Here is a 24988-nt window from a genome sequence, read left to right as displayed (position 1 = left end):
TCCCTCTACTGTAACAGAGATTCGCCGGACCAAATTATAGGAATAAAAAGTAAGCTTCTTTTAAACCTCTGAGGAAGTAGTTATTTTAGAAATAGAAATTTTTCCAAATAGGGAAAGCGGACAATACATTTGACATTGTTCCGGCACGGAAAATACCCTCGCATATCAGAGTGTAGTGACTCTTTTGGCGCGAAATTCTCTACACACAATAGGAAATTCCACAGATATTTTAGCTTTCAACTTCTGACGGGACAAAGCATGTCTCTGGCCACGTGCCGTCCCTTTGGTACGCGCGAAGATCCCATCGTGCGAAATCGTGGGCGAGAATCGGCTCGCTTATTCAAGTGGAACGCGTGGGTGGGCCTCGAGGATCGGCTCGAAGACAAGACGCGAAGAGAGACGTCTCTTAGAGATGTTCGAGAACGCGAAGTTCAAGAACTCTCTTTCCGTGGAAAAAGGGAATTGAGAGGAAACGCTACGGCGCGGCTGGGATAGAAACGCGCCGTCGGTTGTTCGACACGTGATCGGAATACCCAGGTCGTCCTCCTTGAATTCCACGTTTCCCTTCTCAGTGTAGCTGGGTTACGTTTCCGTGCCATGAAGCTCGGATATAATCAAAGCGTGTATCCCATGTCGATAGAAGCGCCATAATGGAATCAAACCGCGTCGAATCAAATCCACGGGGTCGAGATTCCGCAACTGATTATGATGAATCCTTTACGACGTTATCGATCGCCCGACGCGATATCTGTAGCCTCGGAGCTTTGTCGGCCTTACTGCGCGTTCACGAATGAAATATGACGCCGGTTGATATTGTTTCCGCGACGGAAACCAGCTATGCGAAGGAAAGCGCGTCGCGATATCGTACTCGGAAATAAGCGAGAGGTTTTCCGGAATTCGGAGCGCGCGGGAGTGACGCGTGATAAACCGAGATAGAAAATGTTATATCGTGTATGTGTAGTGTGCGCGATGAACAATATTTTCCTGATATGCCACATATATATGACAGCAATTTGCTGCCACATTTAGTCAGAATAACTTGACGGTTAATTATACCATGTCAGAAAATGACGCTATTGCGTCATGCATTATTTATCTTGTATACGCGAACACCGGCGAAGCTTACTAGCAAATTTCACGAGAAAATTCCGCAGACGATCTACGTATACATACCATCGCATCCCTTCGTACACTCGTCTCGAGTCGTCTCGATTTGTTTCCAGGTCTCTCGGTTCGCTTTACTCGGTGCCTCAGTTGTGCGAAGCTTTTACAGTGTAAATGGAGAGTGCTTTCCATCGGCAGCAAAAAAACAGTGGAACAAAGTGCTCCGTGATCTGTCGGTGTATTAGATAGCCGTACGATAACCATCGCGTATCGTTCTACAAACCACATCACGTCGTTTCGATGGCTCAGCCAATCAAAGTAATGATTGATCTTTCCATCGAGGAACTTGAACTTATAAAGGCGATTACCGTTATTAAAGATATTTCAAGTAGTCCGTTTTTATTGTTTTCACAGAAAAAAAAAACAAATCTTAATAATCCTGAAGATGAAAGGATCTGGGTAAGAAAGAGGTAGATAAAACGTTTATCAGAGAGGAGAGTATTTGATAATTGGACCGCGCGGTTTGCATTATTGAGAGTTCACGAGAGATCTCTTGTTTTCTACAAGTAATTCATTACGATATTGCGTGCTTTGCATAATACATGCAAGAGATAAGATGTAAAAGACAATTGGCACGGCGAATTGTTATTGTTCAGTTACGGCAGCAATTTCATACACATGTAGAACCATTGTATATGTTATACATATATTTTATCTTAATTGCAAATCTTATCTATTTTCTGTAAAGTAAATATCAAATTTCTTGGCTATACTTATTTAGTTTTTATTTACGTTTTTTGTAACGATTATATCACCGTTGCTAGGGATAGAATAGAAAGACAAAATAACAGTTCTGTTCAGCAATAAACAGCAAAAAGCACATTTTTAATTCACATGCTCAAATATAATCTATATAGAGTTTTACAATCGGTCCAATACTGGACCAGTATTAGTTATACTGGCCCAGTATTAGGCCGATTGTAAAACCCTATATGGGAAGGTATTTTCTGTCGGATTTATAATCGCATTTCTGCCGAAGAACTCATTTTTATTTTTGCAATCGTAACGATTTATCGTGTGTGTATTATTGCAACGCAAAACAACAATAACATGTAAAATTACTTTTGTTTATTATTGCAATTTACTTACTTCTTGCGGTTGCGAGTCTTTTGTTATATCCGAAGAATTTTATTTGCATAATAAGATTTTAAAAAGAAATTTAATTAGCTCGTTAAATGCTCCAAAAATGTCCTGACAACGCGGCGACGTAGCAAACGCCACCGCCTTTCATCTTTATTTTCGTGCTGACACTGCTGACAGTAGACTTACAACTGTGTTAAAAGAAAAACCATTTTCGAATACGGTTACGATATCGATTACACAGTGTACAAAGAGTCACATATGCTGATTTTGCAAATCGGTAAAGGTGAATTTTTAAAGTTTGAAAGCGTGAAACGAGATTGAAAACGATTTGTAAAAAAGAAATGAAAAGAGAGAAAAAGAGAGAGAATGTGTAGAATGAAAAGAAAGGAAGACAGAAATGCGCGAAAGGAGAAGTATAAAACAGAATGTAAAAGCAAATAACAGTCAGAGAAAGAAAGAGAGAGAGAGAAAGAGAGAGAGAGAGAGAGAGAGAGAGAGATGCGAGAGTGGTAATTAGCTGTCGTTCTAAACTCATATAGCCAACCGGATCAAGTACTTTTCTGGGAAAGTGCCTAATTCCATGCTCGACACGCCCCGTGGGGATCGAAAAGGTCTGCTACCAGTTACATTACCTTCCAACTCTGTTCATCACCTTCGACCATACCAATCATCTCCTGTTAGCGTCGCTTTTTGCGGACTGAAACCTTTCCAAGGAGGATTCAACTTTTCTGAGCATGCGATACTTTTCCATTTCCCATTAAGGATCGCTCTGACGTCGGAGCGAACAGACTTATGTTATACTGCGGGGTCGTTTTTGCGCCAATCTCTCTTTCAAGATAAGGGTACGACCAACTAAACACAAGTCTAGAAAAACGTGCCCTCTGCAAAGTGAGAACATTAGCAAGAGTGGCAAAATTTTAAAAGATCCTTGTTTTATTTTATCTTTATTTCTTACAGTCTACGGCCTTTAATGATTTGTCAATGTTATTCATTTTTGTATGTGAAAGATAGTTATGACGAAGCACGCATGAAAATATTGTTTTTCACTACACGAGGTTCAACAAACTCAATCAGTTTGTTAGCTGATTAAACGGCACCGATAAAACAGGACTCAATTTTTCGGATCCGCGAACGAGAAAAGGTTTATATATACCCGCATATTCGCGTATAAATTCGTCACAGAGCGAACATGTAGTGTGCGCATATGCAGGCAGGGAAATTCGGTCTCGTAAAAATGCGCGCCGCCAATCGCAATCATGCATGAATTTACTCGGAATTTAAAAGACTGCTAATAACTCAGTAAATTAAATGTGACTAAAAAGCAACCTTCCTCGATTTTATATTTCCTCACATTCGATATTTCATCTTTCTCGTCTACGGAATATAATTCCATGCGCTGCATTCCACGTACTGCATTTATCTGCATCGAGTATATTAAAATATAGGATCGATGTAACAACGACTTATTTTATCATAACCATCACAAAAGTAATCGATTCCAAAGAACTAATTTAATATTGTTTTTCTATTTTATGATATGCGATATATTCACTTAATATATCAATTTTTTTGAAATTTACATTATCGCAAATGATACTTATACAATATTAATTATAAACTTTTGTCTATATTACTACAAAAACGTTTTTTCGCAAAGTTAAAACTTAGTTAAATCTCAAAGTAACGGCCATAATATCGTTCAAGGGCAATTATTTAAATTCTCCGTCTTGTGACAACATCGTCCGTAACATTGTAAGAATAATGACGTTTACATTGATTTGTAGGGTAATGTAACGTCGTAAAAACTAAAGTAAAAGCTCCATTTTCCGAGGGAAGACCGCGCTACCGCTAGAAATACTTGCTTTAATTTAGCGCAAGGTTCAGCAATTGTGCGCCAATAAAACCAGCCTTATCGCTCGGGAATTGAAGCGGTTAAACTTAATTCGATCTCTTAAATCAGCACGCTGAGATTTTAATCAGCCCTTAGAAGCTTCGGGAGCAGTCAGGACTATCTTCATCTCCGTAGACGGCGTAGACGGTATGTTTCTCTTTCATAAGCGCGATTAAAGACTCTCAGAAAAGAAAACCAAACGGTCACCTTTCTTCACGGAGTCTTCTTTCTGATGCCAGTTCTTCCCTCCACATTTTTCTTATTTCTCCGCCTCGTTTAAAGCCTACCCTTATAATTTTATTTATCGTCCTGCGGGACGTTTCGTCTCGCCTCCGTTTCGTTCCCCCATCCTATACTTTTAAACAGTTTTTCGTAACTTTCGCAAACAGGTGTCAACAACCTTATGACTCACAGTAGCACCATTACGGCGCATCAATTTAATGTTTTATTTTATTTATTAAAAAAATATATATTATAAATTTTATACGTGTACACATTTTATATCATACATTGTACATTTTTGTTCCTTTTTCCGCATAAATAACGTTTTTAGTTCACGAATCAAACTTTCTTATCACTTTGCTTCTGACTCCTTTGAGCTCTAACAAACGATAGATTGACGTAACCATACAAAATGATGGCAATCTTCAATAACTCTCTTCCAATGTTTAGTTGTTCTAACCAACTCGATTTCAAGCTCGGAAGCTTGCGCGCCACAGAACCGACGTCCAAGCATCACAAACTAAACTCCACTTTGTCCAACGCATTGATCCACGAACGATATTAAAAGACCCCACACAAACCGGCAACATACACGACCGTGGCTTTTTCAGCATCTTCATTGCCTTCGTTACTCTGTAGAGAGGAAGGAGGAGGCATTGTATCTCGAGACCGGGATGCTTTGTAACCGGCCAGCTATTTAAAATCCAGCAACGCTACGCGATGCCGATAATCGCTATGCCCGCTGGGCGTAATTAGAGCGGACCAGACGAGTTTATTATCTTCCTTTGAACATTCTAACGAACGCCCCAAAGCTATGTGAAACGCGCGCGTTACACCGAATTGTCTTTGGTCCAGCTTAGCCTCTTCTTAAACATAAAATAGGATATGTTATTGTTGTCTATTTGGCGAAACCTTGGATCACGGTATTGGCAGTATTGCCCCGTCGAAAATGTAATCGTGGTAGCATTGAGAACAATGCATCATACAAAATCAAAATACAATGATATATCTGTCAATATGACGTTTTGTTCTGTTACAACTATTAATCTGTGTCATCTCGTCTTTACGGTTTTCAGTCTGCGGAAATGAAATAAAACGCTCGTTAAACGGTGAAAATATATTTTCTATATTATATACATACATACATATGTATACATATACCTAATACAAAAAAATGTTTAATATTTTGGAAACCTTATTGCCTTCCCTATTAAAAAAAGAAACTTTATTTAATAAATTGTATTGATATACAAACGACATATTATTTTCCTCGTGCTCAAATTTTATATTTGTTTTACGAAAATGCATTGACTAAATATATCTGTTTATACAAATAAATATTTAGCATACGCATTCTCTTTAGAAGGACGTAAATATCTATTTTTCTTCTTACTTTAACAATATTTGCTATAAGTAAAAGTAAATAGTTATAAAGTTATTTTCAATGGATTCAACTATACATTATGTAAATAAATAAATAAAATCTTTCGAGACTAAATAAAAGCGTTCAAGCACTTGCTTGCTTTTATTCATACACATGCAACGCATTATCTAAAGTTTTCAAGTTATGGCCTCTTAGAGTCGACAAGGAGAATACCTCTTGGTCGTAGAAAAATGAAAAGAAAAAAGATATCGCTCTAACCGTAAAAGAACGCAACAGAAATCACGGACTTTCTTGATTTTCTTCGCATGAACGGCAGCAGATGTAATTTGGCTCGGCGCCGGAGGGTAAGGAAGATTAAACTGTAAAAAAACCAACGACCGGTTTAATCATAATAATTCTAATTACTCGAGAACAAAGTCAGAAGAGAGATAAAGTTACTAGGAAGAAACAGATGTGAGAAAGAGAATGAAGAGATGCGTTAGATTGCAAAAACGATGGGAGAAAAGTTCAGCTGCATCGTAATGCTGCTATTACCGCTCCTTTTTTCGCATATAAATCACTCGGACACGAAGACAGAAAAGTAAATCTTTTTTTTTTTGCCTCGCTAATTTTCCACTCGCGCCGAGAAAAAGCTGCGATTATGCTTTGCCTATACGTTTCCTGTTCTTTATCGTAAATCAGATTCGTCCACCACTTTCCCTTTTCCTCTTGCTGACCCTATCGTGCTTTTCCTCCCCCTACTTGATCCATTCTTTCAATTCCATCGACCCTATTCCTCGCGAGGTCGTTAATCCTAATTTTCATTCAGTCTTTTCGAGCGTACCGCCTCTCTTCCTCGATAAAATGAGAATTTCGCATCATCACCAGCGACTATTAATTTTCTCACCCATATCTTTTCATGAACAATTACCTACGTCTTGCAATTACTCAAGGCTAATCTATAATTAAGATATTTTGTTTTTCGTCTTATTCTACTATTTGCATATAAGTTTGCATATTGATTTTTGCATTGCATTACATTTCTTTCTATCGGTAATTAATGTAAAGGATAGAATTTTATAATCTTATAACGAAATTATGCGGCTCTCATTTAGTCTCTCTCATGTATATAAAAAATAAAAAAATACATTTGCAAGAATTCATGTTTAGCTGCGAGTTTACCGGCCTAAATCGAAACAAAAGGCGATAGATGCTCTTGATCTTTAAATGCTAAGCAGAATCAGAGAGACTCCTTTTCCCGGCCCGATGCTCATGAAAACCAAATAATCGCATTGTAGAATACATTTGAACAGCGTTGCCCTTCGGTTCGTTTATCACGTTGTTCGTAAATATCACGGTTTTGCGATTCAATCTGCACGAATGTTTCAGGTAAGGCGGTAAGGAATCTTTGTATAGCTTTGATCATCGTTTTCATTATAAGGACATCCGCGACTGACGAACCACAGTACTCCAAATTTGATCGCATAACAAGAAATTGCAAGTTGCGACAGACGAGGCAGCGTTAAATCTGCGTAGTAGATTCGAAAATCTTGATGCAAATTAGTATACATAAGAATAATATTCCTTTCGAGACACAAATTTACCTAACATATAACAAAAACATGCGACTTTCTTTAGTTTTATTAAAATTCTAAATAATTTTATTTAGAATTCTAAATAGTTTTATTAAATAGAGAAAAGTGATTTTGAGATAAGCTTTTTTTACATTGATCGGTTTTCTAAGTTCTTTCAGATATAATTTTATTTAATTATATTGAAAACTATCGTATTTGATATTATTCAAGAAATTTTTATAAAAGTGTACTCCCAAGTATTTTTTAGTTGTTGATTTTATTCTCGAATACTTAAACATTGAAGTTAATGGTTATTTGATGATTAAACGATTTGAAGTAGTGACGTAAAACGCTTAACGGGTGCATTAACCAAAGAAATGTTTCGTAAGTCATAAAAAGTTTGTTTGCAAAAAGAACGTCAAGTTCCAAACCTAATTTGCACGAAAACCCCGAATACAGAGATAAAAGAGATAACCATTTCAGTGATCATGATCGTTGCAAAGGTCGTACACGCGAATCTCCATTAAGCTTCCGATTTTTTTCTATTTAATAAGAGAACATGTTCCGTCAAAGTACAATTTTATGCGGACATAGAAATGCACAACCTCTCTCTTTTATGAATTTGTGGATCGTTATTTTTTTTTCACAGTCTCCATAACACATGACGCGCAAAATTAAAAAATATGGCAGGATGAAAAAGCGATATTTTAAAGTAAAATCCGGCCGCTTGCATATTTATCCTGAGGAACTTGTTCAAAACAATATTTTTGCTAACTCGTCATAAATATTTTATGCTTTAATATTATAGGCACATATATTTATTTTCTTACTCGCCGGAGAGAATCGTGAAATTTAATTCATGCGAATACACAAGATGGATAAATAAGAAAAATCACCCTATTGAGGTCGCTTGAATGGTCGGCATCGTCGTTTCCAGAACCAGAAATGGTTCCTGGAAAACGTCGATGTTTTACCCTTACAATCTCGATAAAAGAGCATATTTTATGTATAATATACGTTCCCTTATGTATAATATCTTTCTAGTCAGAGAAACATACAATATGTATACTGAATATCCCATATATAATGAAATTTTATTTGTACAGTTGTAAGAAGAACCATCAAAAAAAAAAAGTTTTTAGTCACATGAGACCATTTCTTTCTTTTTAAAAGTAATTTGACTTCTTGATATATCGACCAAGTTTCAAACGAGAGGCATCAGTTGCAAAAAAGAATAAAAAGTTTTATATTACATCATTTATAAAAAGATGATATTTACCATAAGTTGAATTTTAATTGCCGATGATTTTTTAACGGTGAAAGAAAATGATAAGAAGAAAAAATTTGTTATCTACATGTTAAATGTCTGTGTCTGCGCAATTTGTTTTAAAAATAACATCTTAAAATTGTTCTGCTAAATTATATGTGTATAACTGTCTTATGTATTTTCATAATCATGACTAAACGTTAATTATGTTATGTAATTTTATATCCCAGACGTTATCAAATATATGCCAAATATATATCATATTTGAACGAAATTATAGTGGAGAATAAATGTACGAAAAAATATGAATGCGTTGATTTTACGCAGAATCATTGTGACTTGGTTGAAAAAACTCTATTTAAATTCAACGTATTTATATTTTTTTTACCATTTTTTTTTTTATATGTGCAAGCCACAAAATGTGACAAATACGAGTATGTGAGATATATATGTTGGCATTCAATTAACATAAAATATATTATCGATTTATCGACTATAAAGTTAAAAATAAACTTTTAGTGAATTCTTACGATCCGACATGGAGAAAGATTCGAATGATCCTTCCGTGTGATAGCAGCAACCCTCCGCAAAATGCCTTTTTCCGCAGGTATAAAAGTTTACGTTAAAGACGATGACTTTCCAACCCTCATAAACAGCACATGCTCAGAATCCAATTTTCGCGAATGCCTCGCAGCAGATGGAAGAACGGTATGAGGTTGATGCGATCTTGATCGACACTTTTCAACCTCAAAATCGGAGAGTCTAAATGGCGAGTTTTTGTATACAATGTGATACGATGTATAAATAATACTATGACAATGTAACACGCTAGGAGTATATCTTACAACAAAAGTTATAATGCTAATTAATAACGATAATAAGTAAATATACGAATGTCTCACGACATATAATATATGATTTAAAATCGAAACTATATACCATTATGAAATGCATTTTGCGAAATATTAGATTTATTTTATAGAAAAATTTATTGCACACACATAGAATGTTATTCTTTATGATAAAACGCTTGATTACGAAACATGAATTTTCAAAAATTGAGCTAATCAGAAAATATCAGTGCTCAGTAAATACCTGTGCTGCATGTAAATGCTAATTGAAAGTTACAAGCACATAGCAGTCTGTAAAATTTTCAACATATATTTTCGGTATACGAGTATGCAATCCGCGGATGAAAACTGAAACTGCAAGGCGACAAACCGATGCGTCGCTATTTTATGAAATGTAGCCAACAGATTTCGCAATAACGTTGCATGCCTCATTATATCCGAAGTTAACTGAAGAAGATTGCCTGTAAATTCTCGGCTCTAACTTGTGTGTGAAAGACGTTCTCCTTTAAAAACTATTATCCTACCTAAGCAAAAGCTGCAGGATTATACTACACCGACCCGCTGCCCTTATTATACAGTAGCTGCCGAGGTATATTACATGGGCTACATTATGGCATATTGAATGGCATCGTAATGTGCATTAAACATATTAGATCGAGCTATACCGTGGGCTTCAGGTAAAAGCACGAGTAAAAAGGGATGATTTATGCCTCATCCCATGTGCAACCGCGGGAATCTTTTTCGTGCAAGGGTATTCCATCTCCCCGTTCTTAATTTTCTCCTACGCTCAGTCATGTCGGCTTACTTACGCATGTCTCTCATCGTACATATATAAATTTACTTACTTACGATTAAGTAATCGATATTGCAACGGGCGCGATAAAACGGATCATCAAATACCATTCGCGTGGCATTCGAACGTTACGACGAATGTAAATTTAGACATTAGCATATAACACTTGTACGACTACGTAATGTAAATCGTTCGGCTTGCGCGTACAACGTGTGCCGATACACGTTTGCTTTGGTAATTGTTCTACAACACTCTGTTAATGAAATCAAAATCTTTTTATTTTTATATATAATTTTTTATCTATAACAGAATACTGTCGGGTCTACGAAACTAAACGACGAGAGTTTCTGATTGTCGATTAAAAATATTTTTTTATTGAGCTGCAACAACATAAAAGCACGGTGATAACGTGATACCATCACTGTGAACCGTAATTATTCCCTCCTGTTAGCAACAATATGGATCTGTATGGGAAAGCAAAACAACGCAAAGTGACATCGTACGAATCGATGCAATTTTCTGTGTTACAATTAATGCGGCCATTTCGATGTACCGCGTGCGATACTATCGTGCTTGTTTTGACATGTCCACCCAAGGCGGTTGCACATTCGCTATTCGACATTACTAGACTACATATTATGCTCAAAAGGAATAACAGCGACGCCTATCTTTCACGCGAATATGGTCGAAAGATATTTTATCATAGGGAATAAAAATATTCTGTACCGCCAGGCGTTTCTCCTCGCATCCTGATGGGAATCGCACTGACTGGCAGAAGCAGCACAACATTATGCAAAGTTCATTAAAACCGAGCTCCAAGAACGGCTGCAGTGCAAGCAGCCCACCCCTCCTCCCTCCCTCTCTCTTTCTCTCTTCCGCCTATCTTCCTTCTCATATCGCTTCTGAAGTCATGAAGCGTCCCTCTCTATCCTCTAAACTTGGCCAACTTTACTTACAACCGTCTCAGCCCCGCCTGCGAACTTGCTTGCACCTCTTGACCCTATATAGAGTGATTCGTGGCGTTACAAGTTGCACGTAAGATGCGGTCGCACAAGTCGCTTGGGCAGTAAAAGATTAACGAGATTACATGCTCTGGTCGCCTCAACGCGTACAAATACATCGCTCCATTAAGATGCTTGAATATGTTCCTCCTCTGCATATTGCTGTGTACACATTCCCGCTCTGGCAATTATTCATGAAAATTTACATTGAAAACATTGCGTTTTCAAAAGCATTGCGTTTGATTATATCTCCAGGCTCCAAGGGAAAAATAGTTTTTTATACAGTGTCTTGAGCACATTAAGTTTTATCTCCTTTAGCTTTTTTTGCGAGTCTCATTTCTAATATCGTATAAAAAATAGTAAAACGCTTTCCAAATAATTACAAACAGCATGTTCATCCTGTTTTGTGCCTGTTTTTTTTTTTTTTTTTTTTTTAATTACGAGCAAATTATTATACTTTACTGATTCTCTATCGGGTTAAACGATTTAATTGCGATAACTTCACTAACTCACATTCCGCACGTACAGTTCGCCGAAATCGTTACACAAGTTCATATGTAATCGTCTGGCAATCTGTCCTGTTCGAATGGGAACGTAATTATCGGATAACATCACTACATGGAATTTCGACTTGTCCATATAGTACGATGACGTATAAATCGTGTACAGATTTTCGCCACTATCCGAAGGTAAAGGGTTCCTACGAGATTTTTCGTAAGCCGAAATGGCGTAAAGCGAAGAAGCAATAAGACAAATTTTTTTCGTAAAAACGAAAATCTTCGGATTTCTTTCGGCTAGCGAAAACAGCTACCGATGTCTTTCGTAAAAGCAAAGTGGCATAAAGCGAACTTTCGAAAAGTGAGAGACCTGAACTGCAGTGAGTGGAAGTGCCGCTCGGAATAGCTACGAGGAATAATAAATCAAGATCTCGAAATACATTTAAATTTAAATATATCTCGCGTGAAAAAGTTATGAGAAAACGAAAATTTGCGGAGTAAAAGCAAGGTCAAATCTTCGGGTAAGTATCGGACAAAGTTTGCGCGCGCATAAAAATTTCCAGAGGCGTTCCGCACCGTCGCTTTTAACTTTGTAACAAAGTAACGACGTGATGTGTCAAAGGAATATACAAACGGAATTTTCGACATGGATTTTACCATTGCCGCAATTTTGTCTGCAGCAACGTACGATTGCAATTAGTAAAAGAATTTTAATCGTTTATTTCGCCTTTTATAGTTAGACATTTAAAAAAAATGACCCTGCGTAGAAATTACTTAAAAACAGAGCAACTCCGCAAAAACGTTAACTTCGTTAATTGTTAATTGTTATTTGTTAATTGTATAAAGGGTATAAAGGTAAATAATTTTGCATATCTAGAATAACCGATGCAAATATAATTCAATCACTCAAACCTTTTGGAAGTCGTATCATTTGCGTGCAAATAAGCTGGGCGTTAAAGTCCAAATATTCACATTTGCAATATATTCGAAACATATATGTGAAGCAACTGGGACAAGTATATGAGTAAAGTAAACAAATTTGAATTCACTTCAATATGACTGAATATAAAAAATATCAAAATGAATATAAATCGATTTACTGTTACAAATGCAAAATAGCATGTTAGCGAAACCTGTCATGCACGTATATCATGCGTCAATTATCTGCAATTTATACATTCTGATCGTATTATCAATTTATCAAAATTATTTTAATTTTATTTTATTCGTAAAATTATTTCGACATTTTATATGCGTTTATACAATTCCTCGAGATAAACGTAGAATGTCCAATGATATTACCAACGATTTTAAAGACAGATTTTCTCAACTATTTAAAATTAATTTGTCGTTAATTGGGATCCCGAAACGGTAATTAGTTTTAGCAAATAGTTAAATACTAATGGTAGTTAAATTCGAGTGAACTTTATTTGTGCTAAAGTTACTTTATTTAATTACTGAGATGAATAACTTTAAATGATAATAGATAATAGCCGTCTCTTTTAAGTTTTTCTTAGGGAAAAGTTAATTCCCGATTAAAGAATATCTGTCACTACAAGTTAAGCCGGAAGTTTGAAACGTATAGCATCGCAAATTAACACAATAAGATTCCTAGAGTGTGAATGTTAGCCCGTGTAGAAGAAATTTTATGACTTGTGAAAACTTTTAAACTCAGAACGCGAGAAAAGAGAAGAATCGGAATCCGGGGCCAATGGCGAATGTAAAACGAAATGAATGTAGCAGCGCGGACACGATATACGGAAGATTTTTGGCATTGAGCCACGATTCTCAACGAAATAAACTAACGACGAGATATACCATGGGGGTTGGCGACGTGGTAGATCAGTTCGGAGATAAATAAATTGCAATGATGGCGCAGTCTCTTTTCTCCGTTGTCGTGCTTGCGCGTACCGAAATATATCGCTCGGAATTAATAGCGCGTCGTGACGGCGCATCGCCGCGAGGGAGATTTAAATCGGACGATATATCGCCTCTTCGCGTCCTCATTGTGCACCGATTCTTGGAGGCCGGCGTTTTCCGAGAGCTTCTGCAGGAATACGTTATCTGATAACATTCTAATAAGAGTCACGAAGCAATATCGTTTAATTTGGCCTAATTCCTTTATGTCTCAATAAAATTGGTTCTTCTACGTGACATCGATTCCTGATTGTGCTTTTGCGTTACATTTCACACCAGCATTTTCGGAGAAGAATAAGAATTGTTGCCTAACGATTCTTGCCGAAACGTGGCGGTACGTGATCGAACTTAGACATTGCGTCGTGATTCTTATATTAAAGAGATATTTATATATATCTATTTGAAATAAAATCGCTAGCACATATCGATGACGATGTTACCGGAGTCCATGGCACGAGAGAAGTTTAGAGTTCTGGAGTGTGAAAGCTGAAACTTCCGGTCTAAATCCGGTCAAGTCTTTTATGCTAATGTAATTTAGAAAAGAGCATCGCGGCTTTTCCATTAGCATTTATCGTCCTAATTGCAGATATATTTTAGCTATCAGAAACTCGTAATGCGAAGTCACTCTTCTCGATTCTCGAAGTTCCATGAGGAGGAAAAAATGTGAGCAGTAGGAACACAGCAATAAGTATTAAGACCGTAAACTCTTTTAATAGTGTCAAGTGTAAATTTCAGTATGTTTTTAATATGTTTTTAATATATTTTTATTTGCTAGGTGAAAAGATCACTTTTTAATATCATACACGAAACTGTAGATTTAATGCAATTTTATATAGAAGAGCAATATAACGCAGTATCTAATGCCAATAGCTCTTAACAGCATCCTGATAAGCGAGTAAAAGCTTGTGACGCACTCGACTTCGAAACTGGTGATCTCTTGAAATCGTTAACCGCTAGTTGCAGTGTGAGCTTTAACGAAAGGGTCGATGAGCGAGCCATTAGAAGGACTAACGCGATACGTGATACGTCCCATTCCGTGTCCTCAATTGCCGCCGCCTTTGATTTCACTGCATCGTCGAAATCGAGATTGGATAATGATACGTGAGATCGTATTTTTCTCTCGTATTCGATGTGCAAGGTATCTTGATCCTATGACCCAATCTGAGATTTTTCTCAATTACTCCTTTGCTTTTAAAGATCTCAAAACATATATATATATCATTAATTTATCGACAGAATTACCTACATATGAAGAAACGTTAAAAGCGACTATAAATCTGTAAACATTTCAAAAAATTTTAAAACCGCTTTCTAAATTTAACACGAGCATTTCAAATTTTTGAGAGATAAAGCGATTTAAATATCATGTCGACAATATACGACGTCTCATACCGAATACATAAATGCAAGGAATTACTTGTTTCATTCAATTACTCCTACGCTGTTTAATCATACTTTAATTAAACTCCTCGCACGAGCTGCCCGTGGGAAAGTTTAGAAGTTAATACCCGTAGAGACGGCGATACTTTCATATTAGCGCGGCAGTCGGCCGACTTACGAACGCCAGTATAAAACGAGTTAATTACGTTATGGCAACGATGCGCCGCGCATCTTCCTCCTTTCCCCGTTGTTATTTCCCGGCGCGCGAGAACATCCCGCATCCAGACCTCGCGTTCTACGTGAGACTTTTGCTTTGCGACACCGCGCGAGAATTCTTTATTTTTATAATATGTACGTTATCCGAGACGTTATCTCTTTCTTGTCCGACGTCTAATTGCTTTACGCTAACTGCTTTATTAATGGCTCTGCCGTTATTAGTATTTATAATCTCTTTAAACAACCATATATCACACATAAATGTTCATTTGCCGTAACTGATCTGACAGCTCGTGTTGGATAAAATGATAATTAAGCTTAGCAATCACACCTCTCGTGCTGCTTCGCTTGCTTCTTAAGTAATCAAATTGTCTGCAAACGAATTTCGCTAGCGCGTATATTTTCCGACAATTTTTTAGTCTTAATCAGGACTCGACACTGCGATAAAATTATCTTGCGAAAATCTTACACTGACACGAAACAGCGCTACGCCGGGATTTTTCAATTCACGGATTACTCAACACGATGAATTAGCGGACTCGAATGGGGCCGGGAGATAAGCCGGGACGTAAACTGAACTCGACTACTTATTCACAATTTCCGCACCTGTGTTTCAGATGATGGCGATGTCGAGGCCGTGGTGCACAGGCCACAGCAGCGGGAATAGATAAGGCAGCGAGGGGCCGCGCGCGCCGTGCCAGTCATGTGTAGTGTCATGTGGCTTCTTTGGCTCCTGACGATCTATCGCTTGGCTCACCTCTCGGCATCCGGTACGCAGACAGGTGAGTGTGCGGTAAGAAGAGAAATGAGCGCTGCCGTTGCGAATTTTGCACGCGCGTGATGAAGCGACAAGGGAGCACACAAGGGCACAAACATAGATGGATCGTACCGTGAAATGAACGAACGTTGCTAATTCCTAAATTATCGTTGCAACAAAATCGACAGTCTGTCGAAATCGATTTACAGATCACGCCCGAATAGTATTTATGACTTGTACCGCGTGCGCTATTGCAATGGCGCATGTCCAAGTGTTAACAACATGAATCCCCGATGTTTGGCCTGCTCGTAGCACAGCGACGTAGAGTGAGTTATGGTAACACAATGTCGACTGCCATAAAGATTGTATCGAGAATTTCGAATTGGTCAGCCGACATTTAGTATGAAAGGTATGCGACAACGATCAGCTGTTCTCATGTGACGTTACTGATCGAGCATAAAATGAAAAGCATTCGCGCCATAAATCAATAATGCAATTAAATAACCGATAATATCCATATGTCAATCAAAATTTTTCAACAAAGGTAGCTATAATATAATTGAGAGATAAAACCGTATCATTTAAAGACTATATTATCTTGCAGTATATACGAAGCATCTTTTTATCTCCTTTATGTGTAAATGCTATAACTTTGATCTAAGAGAGCATTTTGTGGTAATATAGGATATCATTGTTAAAGGACGTACAAACTGTTACTTTTATCATAAATAAGATTTACTTATACGAGAGAGCTTCTCGTGAGTCGTAACATATTTTTGCAACTTCAAAACTTTTTTATTCTGATATTCTCATTTCGTTGTTACACGTACAGTTGGGGACAGAAAAGTTGTCCGGTTGAATTTCGGAACGCATCCCATTTGGAAGTGCATGAGCACTAATGCACACAGCTTGCGCAGTGATTCATTATAAGAGCAGACAAACAAGGTGTCAAATATAAATGAAATTAGTTAAAAGAATTGGTAGCTGGATATTAAATATAAATATAAATAGGATGTTCCGAAACCCAACCGGATAACCTTTCTGTCCCCGACTGTACGTGTGTCACTCCTACCGTAATATACTATTCGGAAGTGAAAAAACGATATCCGCCATTCCTTCTTTTGTCATGAGCCAAATACCACTCGAAACAGCAGTAACCCTGCGTCGCGTCGCGTCGCAAAGAGCTCTCCACAATGGACATTCCTCCAAGACCGCCGCGACTCACGGCACGCGGTAAATCATCGTTGTACGTTGCGAATGGTCACTGAGACTCGTATCGAATGTGTCAAATATCCGACTAACGTCCATCATCAAGGGAACGATGCTTAGTAGGATCCCATAACTTCATGACTTTAATGACGCTGGGGAATGCTTGCTCGCTCCATAGGTATTAGCAGCGTGACATTATATTTATAGCTTGCAATCACACCCAAATAGCCAACCAGATAACCAAATAGCCAGTAAATGCAACGTCTGAATTATGAATCTCTGAGTTATGTACTATTGGATGCTTTTTATTTCATACACGGGTTAAAGTATTAAAATAACCCTGACTTGTAATTAAATATAATTACTCGACTCATCTAGCGGTACAATTAAATTATTAGCTTATTTATTGTTAGATACCCGGAAATTTTATATATTGCAATATATTTATATATTATAGTATGTTTTGTAATACAAAATCTCATATATAATATAATTTCATATAATTTCGTATTGTGATATAATTTTATATTGTGCGATAAATTCGTAATTTTCTTTTACACATTAAAGTGTGGAATGCGTGCGCGTGTGATTGGAGCTCATGCGAAATCTACGAGGATCTGAAATGTAGGTACGTGTCGCCCGCAAAAGAGCCTACCTATCTCGCGAGACGCGAGATGAATCTCCATGAAATTTAGATTACGGTCGAAGATAAATCTTGGATACGACAGAATGTAAATCCAAGAGACGATAATAACTTCCGAGCGTGTTCTCTTATTACTTCGTAATACCGCGATACGACATGTTGTTTCATATTGCACGTTGTACGTCGTTTTATATTGCATCTGATTAGAAGAACTAATCAAATATTTCATCGATAGATGACGAAGAAAGAAACATCTAAATGCAGATTGTTTTTTTTCTTTTAATAGAGAAACCATTACGTGCATACATCTATTTCTTAAACAAATTATTTAAAAGTTACTTCAATTTATATCTCATAAAGCGGTAATTTTTCGATAATAATCAAGATTCATTTTTTTTATTATAAAAACATATTATACAAAAGCAAACCGTTTATGTAACAAAAGCTTAAATCATTATGTCGAAAAAAAAGGAGAAAAAAAGAGATTGAAAGGATAATTACATATTGTAACCAGCACGCTTTGTTGTAAAAAGCAATGTCTAGAATCTAAGCACAAAGTAAAATTTCTCGCGAATGCACGTCATTAAATGATAGTAAATCATCGTAATTGGACTATTCATCTTCGTCCACTTCTTTCATGCACCTCGTCTGCCTCGTTTAGCGCGTTTCTTATTTCACTGCCTCGGATTAACTACGTGATTCACTTCTGGGATTGGAACATATAATCGTTAATAGTTTATGCAACGACGTGCTGGAGAATTTCGCAGCAATGCGGTCTCTTCTGCCGAAGACACGTTATCTCTCGATAGAGGCGGTTATTGTTCCTCGTAAGGCGGAAATGAGCTGAGAGGCCCATCTTGGCATTGTCAGATGCAACAGTGCCGCGCGATGTCGGTTCGCATGATGGTGAGGATAGCGCGCAGAACGCAATTATCGAGAGATTCCATTAAGACGGCAACAAAAAAAAGGGACTGCCGTATACGCTTTCCGGTATTATTCCGGTCGAATTATTGTTTTTATGACAAATGTTTTGCATCAATTATTTGCTGCATCGATAATCGAGTTGAGATACAAATTACATTCTATCGGATCGGCTGTCAATTATTTTGCAATGAATTTAGGATTATCGAAAATGTCGGAGCGAAGTAATGGCATGTCGAAATATTAGCACGCCTAGTATACTCTAAATTGCAGCGAGTAAATTTATTACATATCACAAACAGGCTCGGATCACGGATATAACGCGATATTTGAATTTTGCGCGTCAATGATAATAAGATTATAGGTATGAACCGTATGCTTCATAATCCCGTGTACATAGCTTCCAATTAAATCGGTCTTTATTAATTCCACTACATTATTTCGCATGTTACGCATGTTCTGCAACTTGGCAAAATTACAAAGATAATTGAATTTTTGGGCTAATCATGACGAATAGTAACTTCGATGTCTTGGTATGCAACTTCGTCTTTGGTTTAAAAAATCCTGCAAAAGAATAATTAGTTTGCCATTATAGTGGCGATCTTGTTGCGTCATGAGACAGCGCTGCCCAGAGAAATTGTCCAAACAAGAGAATCGCTGCGGCGAAATACCAATCGACGCGTTTCTCTGCTATGAGAGCGTCACGTCGCTCAGAGGGAAGAGAATGGGTGCAACGTGGACGGTTCGAAACGCGTGCAGAATTTCTAATCTACTTGGTACACCGCGACGTGGGCGCGTACGCAAATCATGAAAGTGACAAAGCGATCGGCACGCCGACATGTACGATTAATTCCCAGGGGGATCGATGCCCAGCACAGCGCGTTGCCAGCATCGCGGAATGTTACCTGACGTCCTTGCGTACACCATGTAAATTAAATGCGTCTATGTCGAACAGAACATGCCGAGTACGTGAGCACGTATTCGTTAATGATACGGTAACCTGCAGCATCGGTCCATCTGTCTCTTCTACAACCGCTTCTCTATATCATGCGTATACTCTCCCTCTTTCCCTCTCTTTCTCCCTCTCTCTCTCCCTCTCCTTCCTTCCTCCCTCTCTCTCTCCTTCCCCTTTTCTCCTCTTTCTTCTAATTGTCTCATTATGTTTTGATTAATTAAAACGGTCGGTGAAGAGGGATGACGTTGGTTAAATAATTAGCACACAGTCGAGATTGTGTAAATATAATTATATTTATATGTTTATAATATATATAAATATAATAAATAAATGAAATACTTATAATTGACTATATACCGGGTTATCCAATCAACATCTTCGTTCTCTTCTTTTCTATTTTCGGCAGTTTAATCACTACATAGTCAAAGTAAATCTGAATGTTACTTCGAATCAATACGACATATACGTGTATACAGAACATATTGACATGGCGCGTAATGCACGTGCTCGTTGCGTGCGTGGTTGCATGACGTCTGCAATACCCGCAATACGAGAGAACTACTCGAACATGCAACCGAGCGTTCGCCGTGAGTCCATCCGTATATACCTGCAATTCTCGCAATTTATAGTATCTGCAACGCGTTGCACCTGCAACACGTTTGTCATAAATCGGCCGGTTCTACGAATCGGTTTCGCGAAGCTATCCAAAGTGTAAGGTATAATGCGTACAATATGTTCTCTATATTTACGAACATTACACGAATATCGTAAATTGAATGTAGAAGAAAAATCACGAAGCGAACGTTTTGTGACGTCAAATTTATAAGGCCTTAGCGAAAAGTAAATGGGTTATGGAATGATAAATATTCAGATATGGTTATTTATTAGCAAGGAAAGAACATATTATGCATGTTACATCAATTTAAAATAAGAGATATTTTTGTTCTTTGTAAAAATAATAATTTTATAGTATTGCTTAATTGAAAAAAAGAATTCCGAACTAAAAAACTATTCCGTTTATGAAATACATAAAATCATCTAAATGCATATAAAAATTATTAAGTATAATATGTACGAATATTATTTTTATAAGATATCAAGTATTCTCTCTTTCGTTAATATATTATTTGAATATATTCACCATAAACCAAAATATTTATGATAATTTCTTGCATTTATTGTACTAAATAGATAGAAAATAGCTATTACAAAAATTTCACATACTCATATATTGACAAAGTGAATATACTAGAAAAATAAAGGCGAGACGGGTAAGATCTACTGATCCCTAAACTGCATCATAAGCCTACGACGATGTGTAACACGTGGGGTTGCACAGTGAAGCGTGCATAAAACATGAGAGGTCCAATAGACTGTGTTACGAATCAGAATTATTTATTGTGGTTTGAACCATGCGATTGTACCATGCATTTACAACGGCACGTTTTGTTTTCTATCTACAGCCTCGATGTATGAAAATGGAACCAAGCATTGAAAGACAATCATAAAAAGGTTGAAAACCGCTGTTCTAGAACGACATTTTCGAACTAAACCCAAAGAACGCAGAGGTAGAGCGTATATAGAATACACGACGCGCGCATTTCCCAAGTGGAATAGATCAACGTTTGCCGCAACCGCAGGGTCCTCTGCTCATTCGCGCGATATGCGAAATGCATGATACGTACGCGCACGTTTTTGGCGTTATGTATTAGAGTTATATATTTTAATATGAAAATATATTGAAAACATCGGGCTAAAATGAAAAAATATTCTGTTTTTAACAAGAAAATACTGTTTTCCCACTATCGTAACTAGATTTTAAAATTTATTTCGTTTATTAGCCAAATACCGTTTCAAACATTAATTAACGATTATAAATATAAAGACAATTTTGCAAAAAATAATAATATAATAGTAAATATACTAAATGTATATTTGTAGAAAAGCGAGCTTATAATATTTTAATTTTATGTATGATTTTGCTATATATTTTGTCTATTCTAGAAATTTTAGAACATTCGTGTTTGTTTTATGTCTCACATTAACTTATGCGTGCTTATATAAGAATAATTATATAACAGTATATAGATGTACTAAATGTATTTGTAGAAAAGCGAGATTAATACTTTTAACTTTATCTATGATTTTGCCGTATATTTACGTTTGAAGAATATATTATCTTGGCACAACACTTACAACATTTCCTCCACATGTTTCGTATCGTTCTTCGCGCTACCGACTCAAGATTTCGCTAGCATCTGACAGAATAAACTCGTATAATTAGTCACGCCGTATAGTCTGGTATACCTATACCAGCGTGATTTCAGAATGTATATCTTGCCAACAAATGGTTACAATCAGCTGGTACCAGCGACATACCGACACGGCCATCTCTCTTCAGCTTAGTACTCGAATGCCGGACTTCGAAAGTTGAATTACGCCGTATTTCGCGTGAGTGGTCGGGAATTAACGACGCTTCGCCATTTCTGTTTGCTTGTCAGATGTTCAAATATTGTTTGTACATGGATCATTCTATTTCAATTTCAATCTCTCTCTGCGGAAAGTTTTCGGAGATTGGTTTACTGCAAGTATTGTGTTATGTAACACGTACTATCAAAATTACCTCTCTATCACAAGATCGCTGAATTTTAATGTCCTAAACTTTAATATATTTTTATTAAATGTCTTTAATTCTAAATATCTATAACATATAATTTCTAATAAATTCTTATTAAAAATATATCTGCTCTTGCAAAGTATATGCCAATTATAAATTCAGAAAACCATCGCGATTTATCACATTCGATTATCTTCTTCCTGACACACCTACAAACATCGCTGGAAATAATTATTTGCAATTTACCAGAATAATAAGAACACCGTGCAGTTTATAAAAACATCTATTGAAGATTATTTAACATGCAAGCAGATTAATGACTCATCACGATCAGTTATCAAAATATTTCAATATTTTTCTGCAGTACATCAACTGAAACATCGTTTTCCATAATCTTATTTTCCTTTTGAATCATATCAGTTTGATCAAGCCTGCGTGAACGAAAAATTATACATACCGCATATTTCTGAACTCGTTCCCTTAACAACGCGACCGTATCAAAGCAAAGCTTCAGCAGGTGATATTAATGTCAATACGACGTAACGATTTTCATATCCGAGAGAGAGCGAAAGAGAGAGAGAGGGGGAGAGAGAGAGAGAGAGAGAGAGAGGATTGAACGAAAAAGAGAGAGTGACGAGCCGACGACCGGTTGACTAGATAGATTCTTCTCGGTATCCGAGACACGCTTCCAACAGTTCCAACGGAATTCCCGATCAGTTTTTCTTCCCTCGGGCGAAGGAAAAATTTCCGCGATCGAAAGAACGGAATTGACGCGTCGCGTCGGTGCGAGTGGGAAGGAAAAGGCGACCGATGAAGCCAAACGGCGAAGAGATCGAAATGTACGGAGGAGAAGAGAAAGGGATAAGGAAGCTTCAGAGACATGAGATGATGGCGAGGAGTCGCGCGCGGAAAAGAAAATTTCGCGCTCCGCGGCATACTGATCCCTTTTGACGTGCGACTTCGTCGTGGGATTGTGCGCTCGTATATTCCTTTCTTTCCTCTGTCGCAACCCCGTGAATTCTGTGTCGGATCTCCCGAAGATTGTCGGAATTGCTGGAAAGGTTCGGGGAACTCCCGTGCTCACCTATCGCTGACTCGATGAAAGTCAGGATTACCTGCACAAGTGCTCCAATTCGTCTTCGGTCGTAGAACAATCGACTGCAACGGGCTTTACGTCCGCGGCGTTCTCAAATGGAACTTCTGTTGGCGTTACGTGACGGGACTTATGAAAGAGAAGTCTATATTCGGTACGTCAAATTTTCCGATATACCCCACCACGCGAAATTCTTATATTTACAGCGCCGCACTGCTGAAATTTGAATGATTTTTTAAATGTCCGTATCCAGATTTACATATTTTAGAGGTAAATACGTTAAATAGTTTTCAACAGTTTTCAATACATAAAATAGAATTTTTCAATCGCGTTTATTGAGTTTATTAAAACAGAGATTTACAAATTTTATTTATATCAAGAAAAGTAAGATTGTGATGATTGTCAAAAAGCGCACTTGTGAAAGAGGAGACAATACGACAAGAAATAACCGATAAGGCAACCTACGTACAACTTCCACCGCAACTTTTTAGTAGAAAGTATATCTTCTGCTTTTATTTCTTTAGCACTGAACATCTGAACATCACGTGTCTGAACATTGCGGAGGTGCTTCTTCCACGGTATAAACTCGGGAAAAATTTGTCATCGCGAGTTAGTATCTAACTTGGTGATCCTTGGAACGCGGACGAGCAACGTGACTTCCTTCATCGTCGTGCGCATTGCGCGAGATCTTCGTTCCCTTTCATTCTCGGCTTTCCCATTCTCCCGCCCGTCTTTTCTCTTTCCGCTTTGCGACGAAATATCCATGAAGATATTCAACGCATCCGACATTGTCGGATTGTACTGCGAACTTTGTCGGTAGCATGAAGTGTACCTATAGAAATTATCATTATCAAAGTTGAAAGAGAATACAAAGCACGAAGAACTGTCACCATAAACGAAATGCTGTTGGTTAAGTTGAATCACAGTATCCATTACATCGTTGTAGCCACTTGTAGCAGAAACCTAACAGTTAAAATTGGCGTGTTTTTAAGCAATTCTTAAGAAATTTACAATTTTAAGAATTGATTTTCCAAAAATTATAATACAAAAAAGAGACGTAAGAATTAATTTCATTTTCTATTAAAAAACAATTCAACGATTAATTAAAAATTAAATTAAATTTTTTAAATTAAAAATTTAAAACATTTTTAGGATATATAAATATATTGTTAACAAAAAAGTATAATAAATTTCGGACTTTATATTGTTACAATAACATATTAATATTAATTCGAATAAAAGAGGAAATTATTGCGACATTCTGAAAGGTATCTATATTATTTCTTTCTTTAGAGGAAATTTACAATGTTTCCAATATGGAACGGAATAACAGCGTATTTTCTATTCGGCAATATACCGAAAAATTCGGGACGTATGATCGTCGTAAGTAGCAGTAATACCAGTTCAAGGATGTCGTGTATCCCGACTGCTGCGCCTGTTGCGGGCGTAAATGCATATTTACGTCGAATATTGGCCGTTATTGGCAGGTTGGCTGAATGTCGATAACCTGAGCGATGGCCCATAACGGGTGAATGCCAGCGAATCGATTAAATAAAGTCACGAGTTACTATCGG

General features: G+C 37.1%; 1 protein-coding gene across 4 annotated transcripts in view; it reads left to right on the top strand.

Annotated features, from left to right (window-relative positions):
* LOC139817318 (zwei Ig domain protein zig-8) overlaps window positions 1-24988 on the top strand; it is a 126419-nt gene that overhangs the window by 81335 nt on the left and 20096 nt on the right. For all 4 annotated transcript variants that reach the window (XM_071785304.1, XM_071785305.1, XM_071785302.1 and 1 more), the window contains one exon: window positions 15837-16001. In XM_071785304.1, coding sequence (XP_071641405.1) covers window positions 15923-16001 — 79 coding nt within the window. In that variant the 5' untranslated portion in view covers window positions 15837-15922. The remainder of the gene's footprint in view (window positions 1-15836; window positions 16002-24988) is intronic.

The sequence above is a fragment of the Temnothorax longispinosus genome, chromosome 8 (genome assembly GCF_030848805.1).
Source record: "Temnothorax longispinosus isolate EJ_2023e chromosome 8, Tlon_JGU_v1, whole genome shotgun sequence".
Classification (NCBI taxonomy): domain Eukaryota; kingdom Metazoa; phylum Arthropoda; class Insecta; order Hymenoptera; family Formicidae; genus Temnothorax; species Temnothorax longispinosus.
This window is presented reverse-complemented; position numbering and strand designations above follow the sequence as displayed.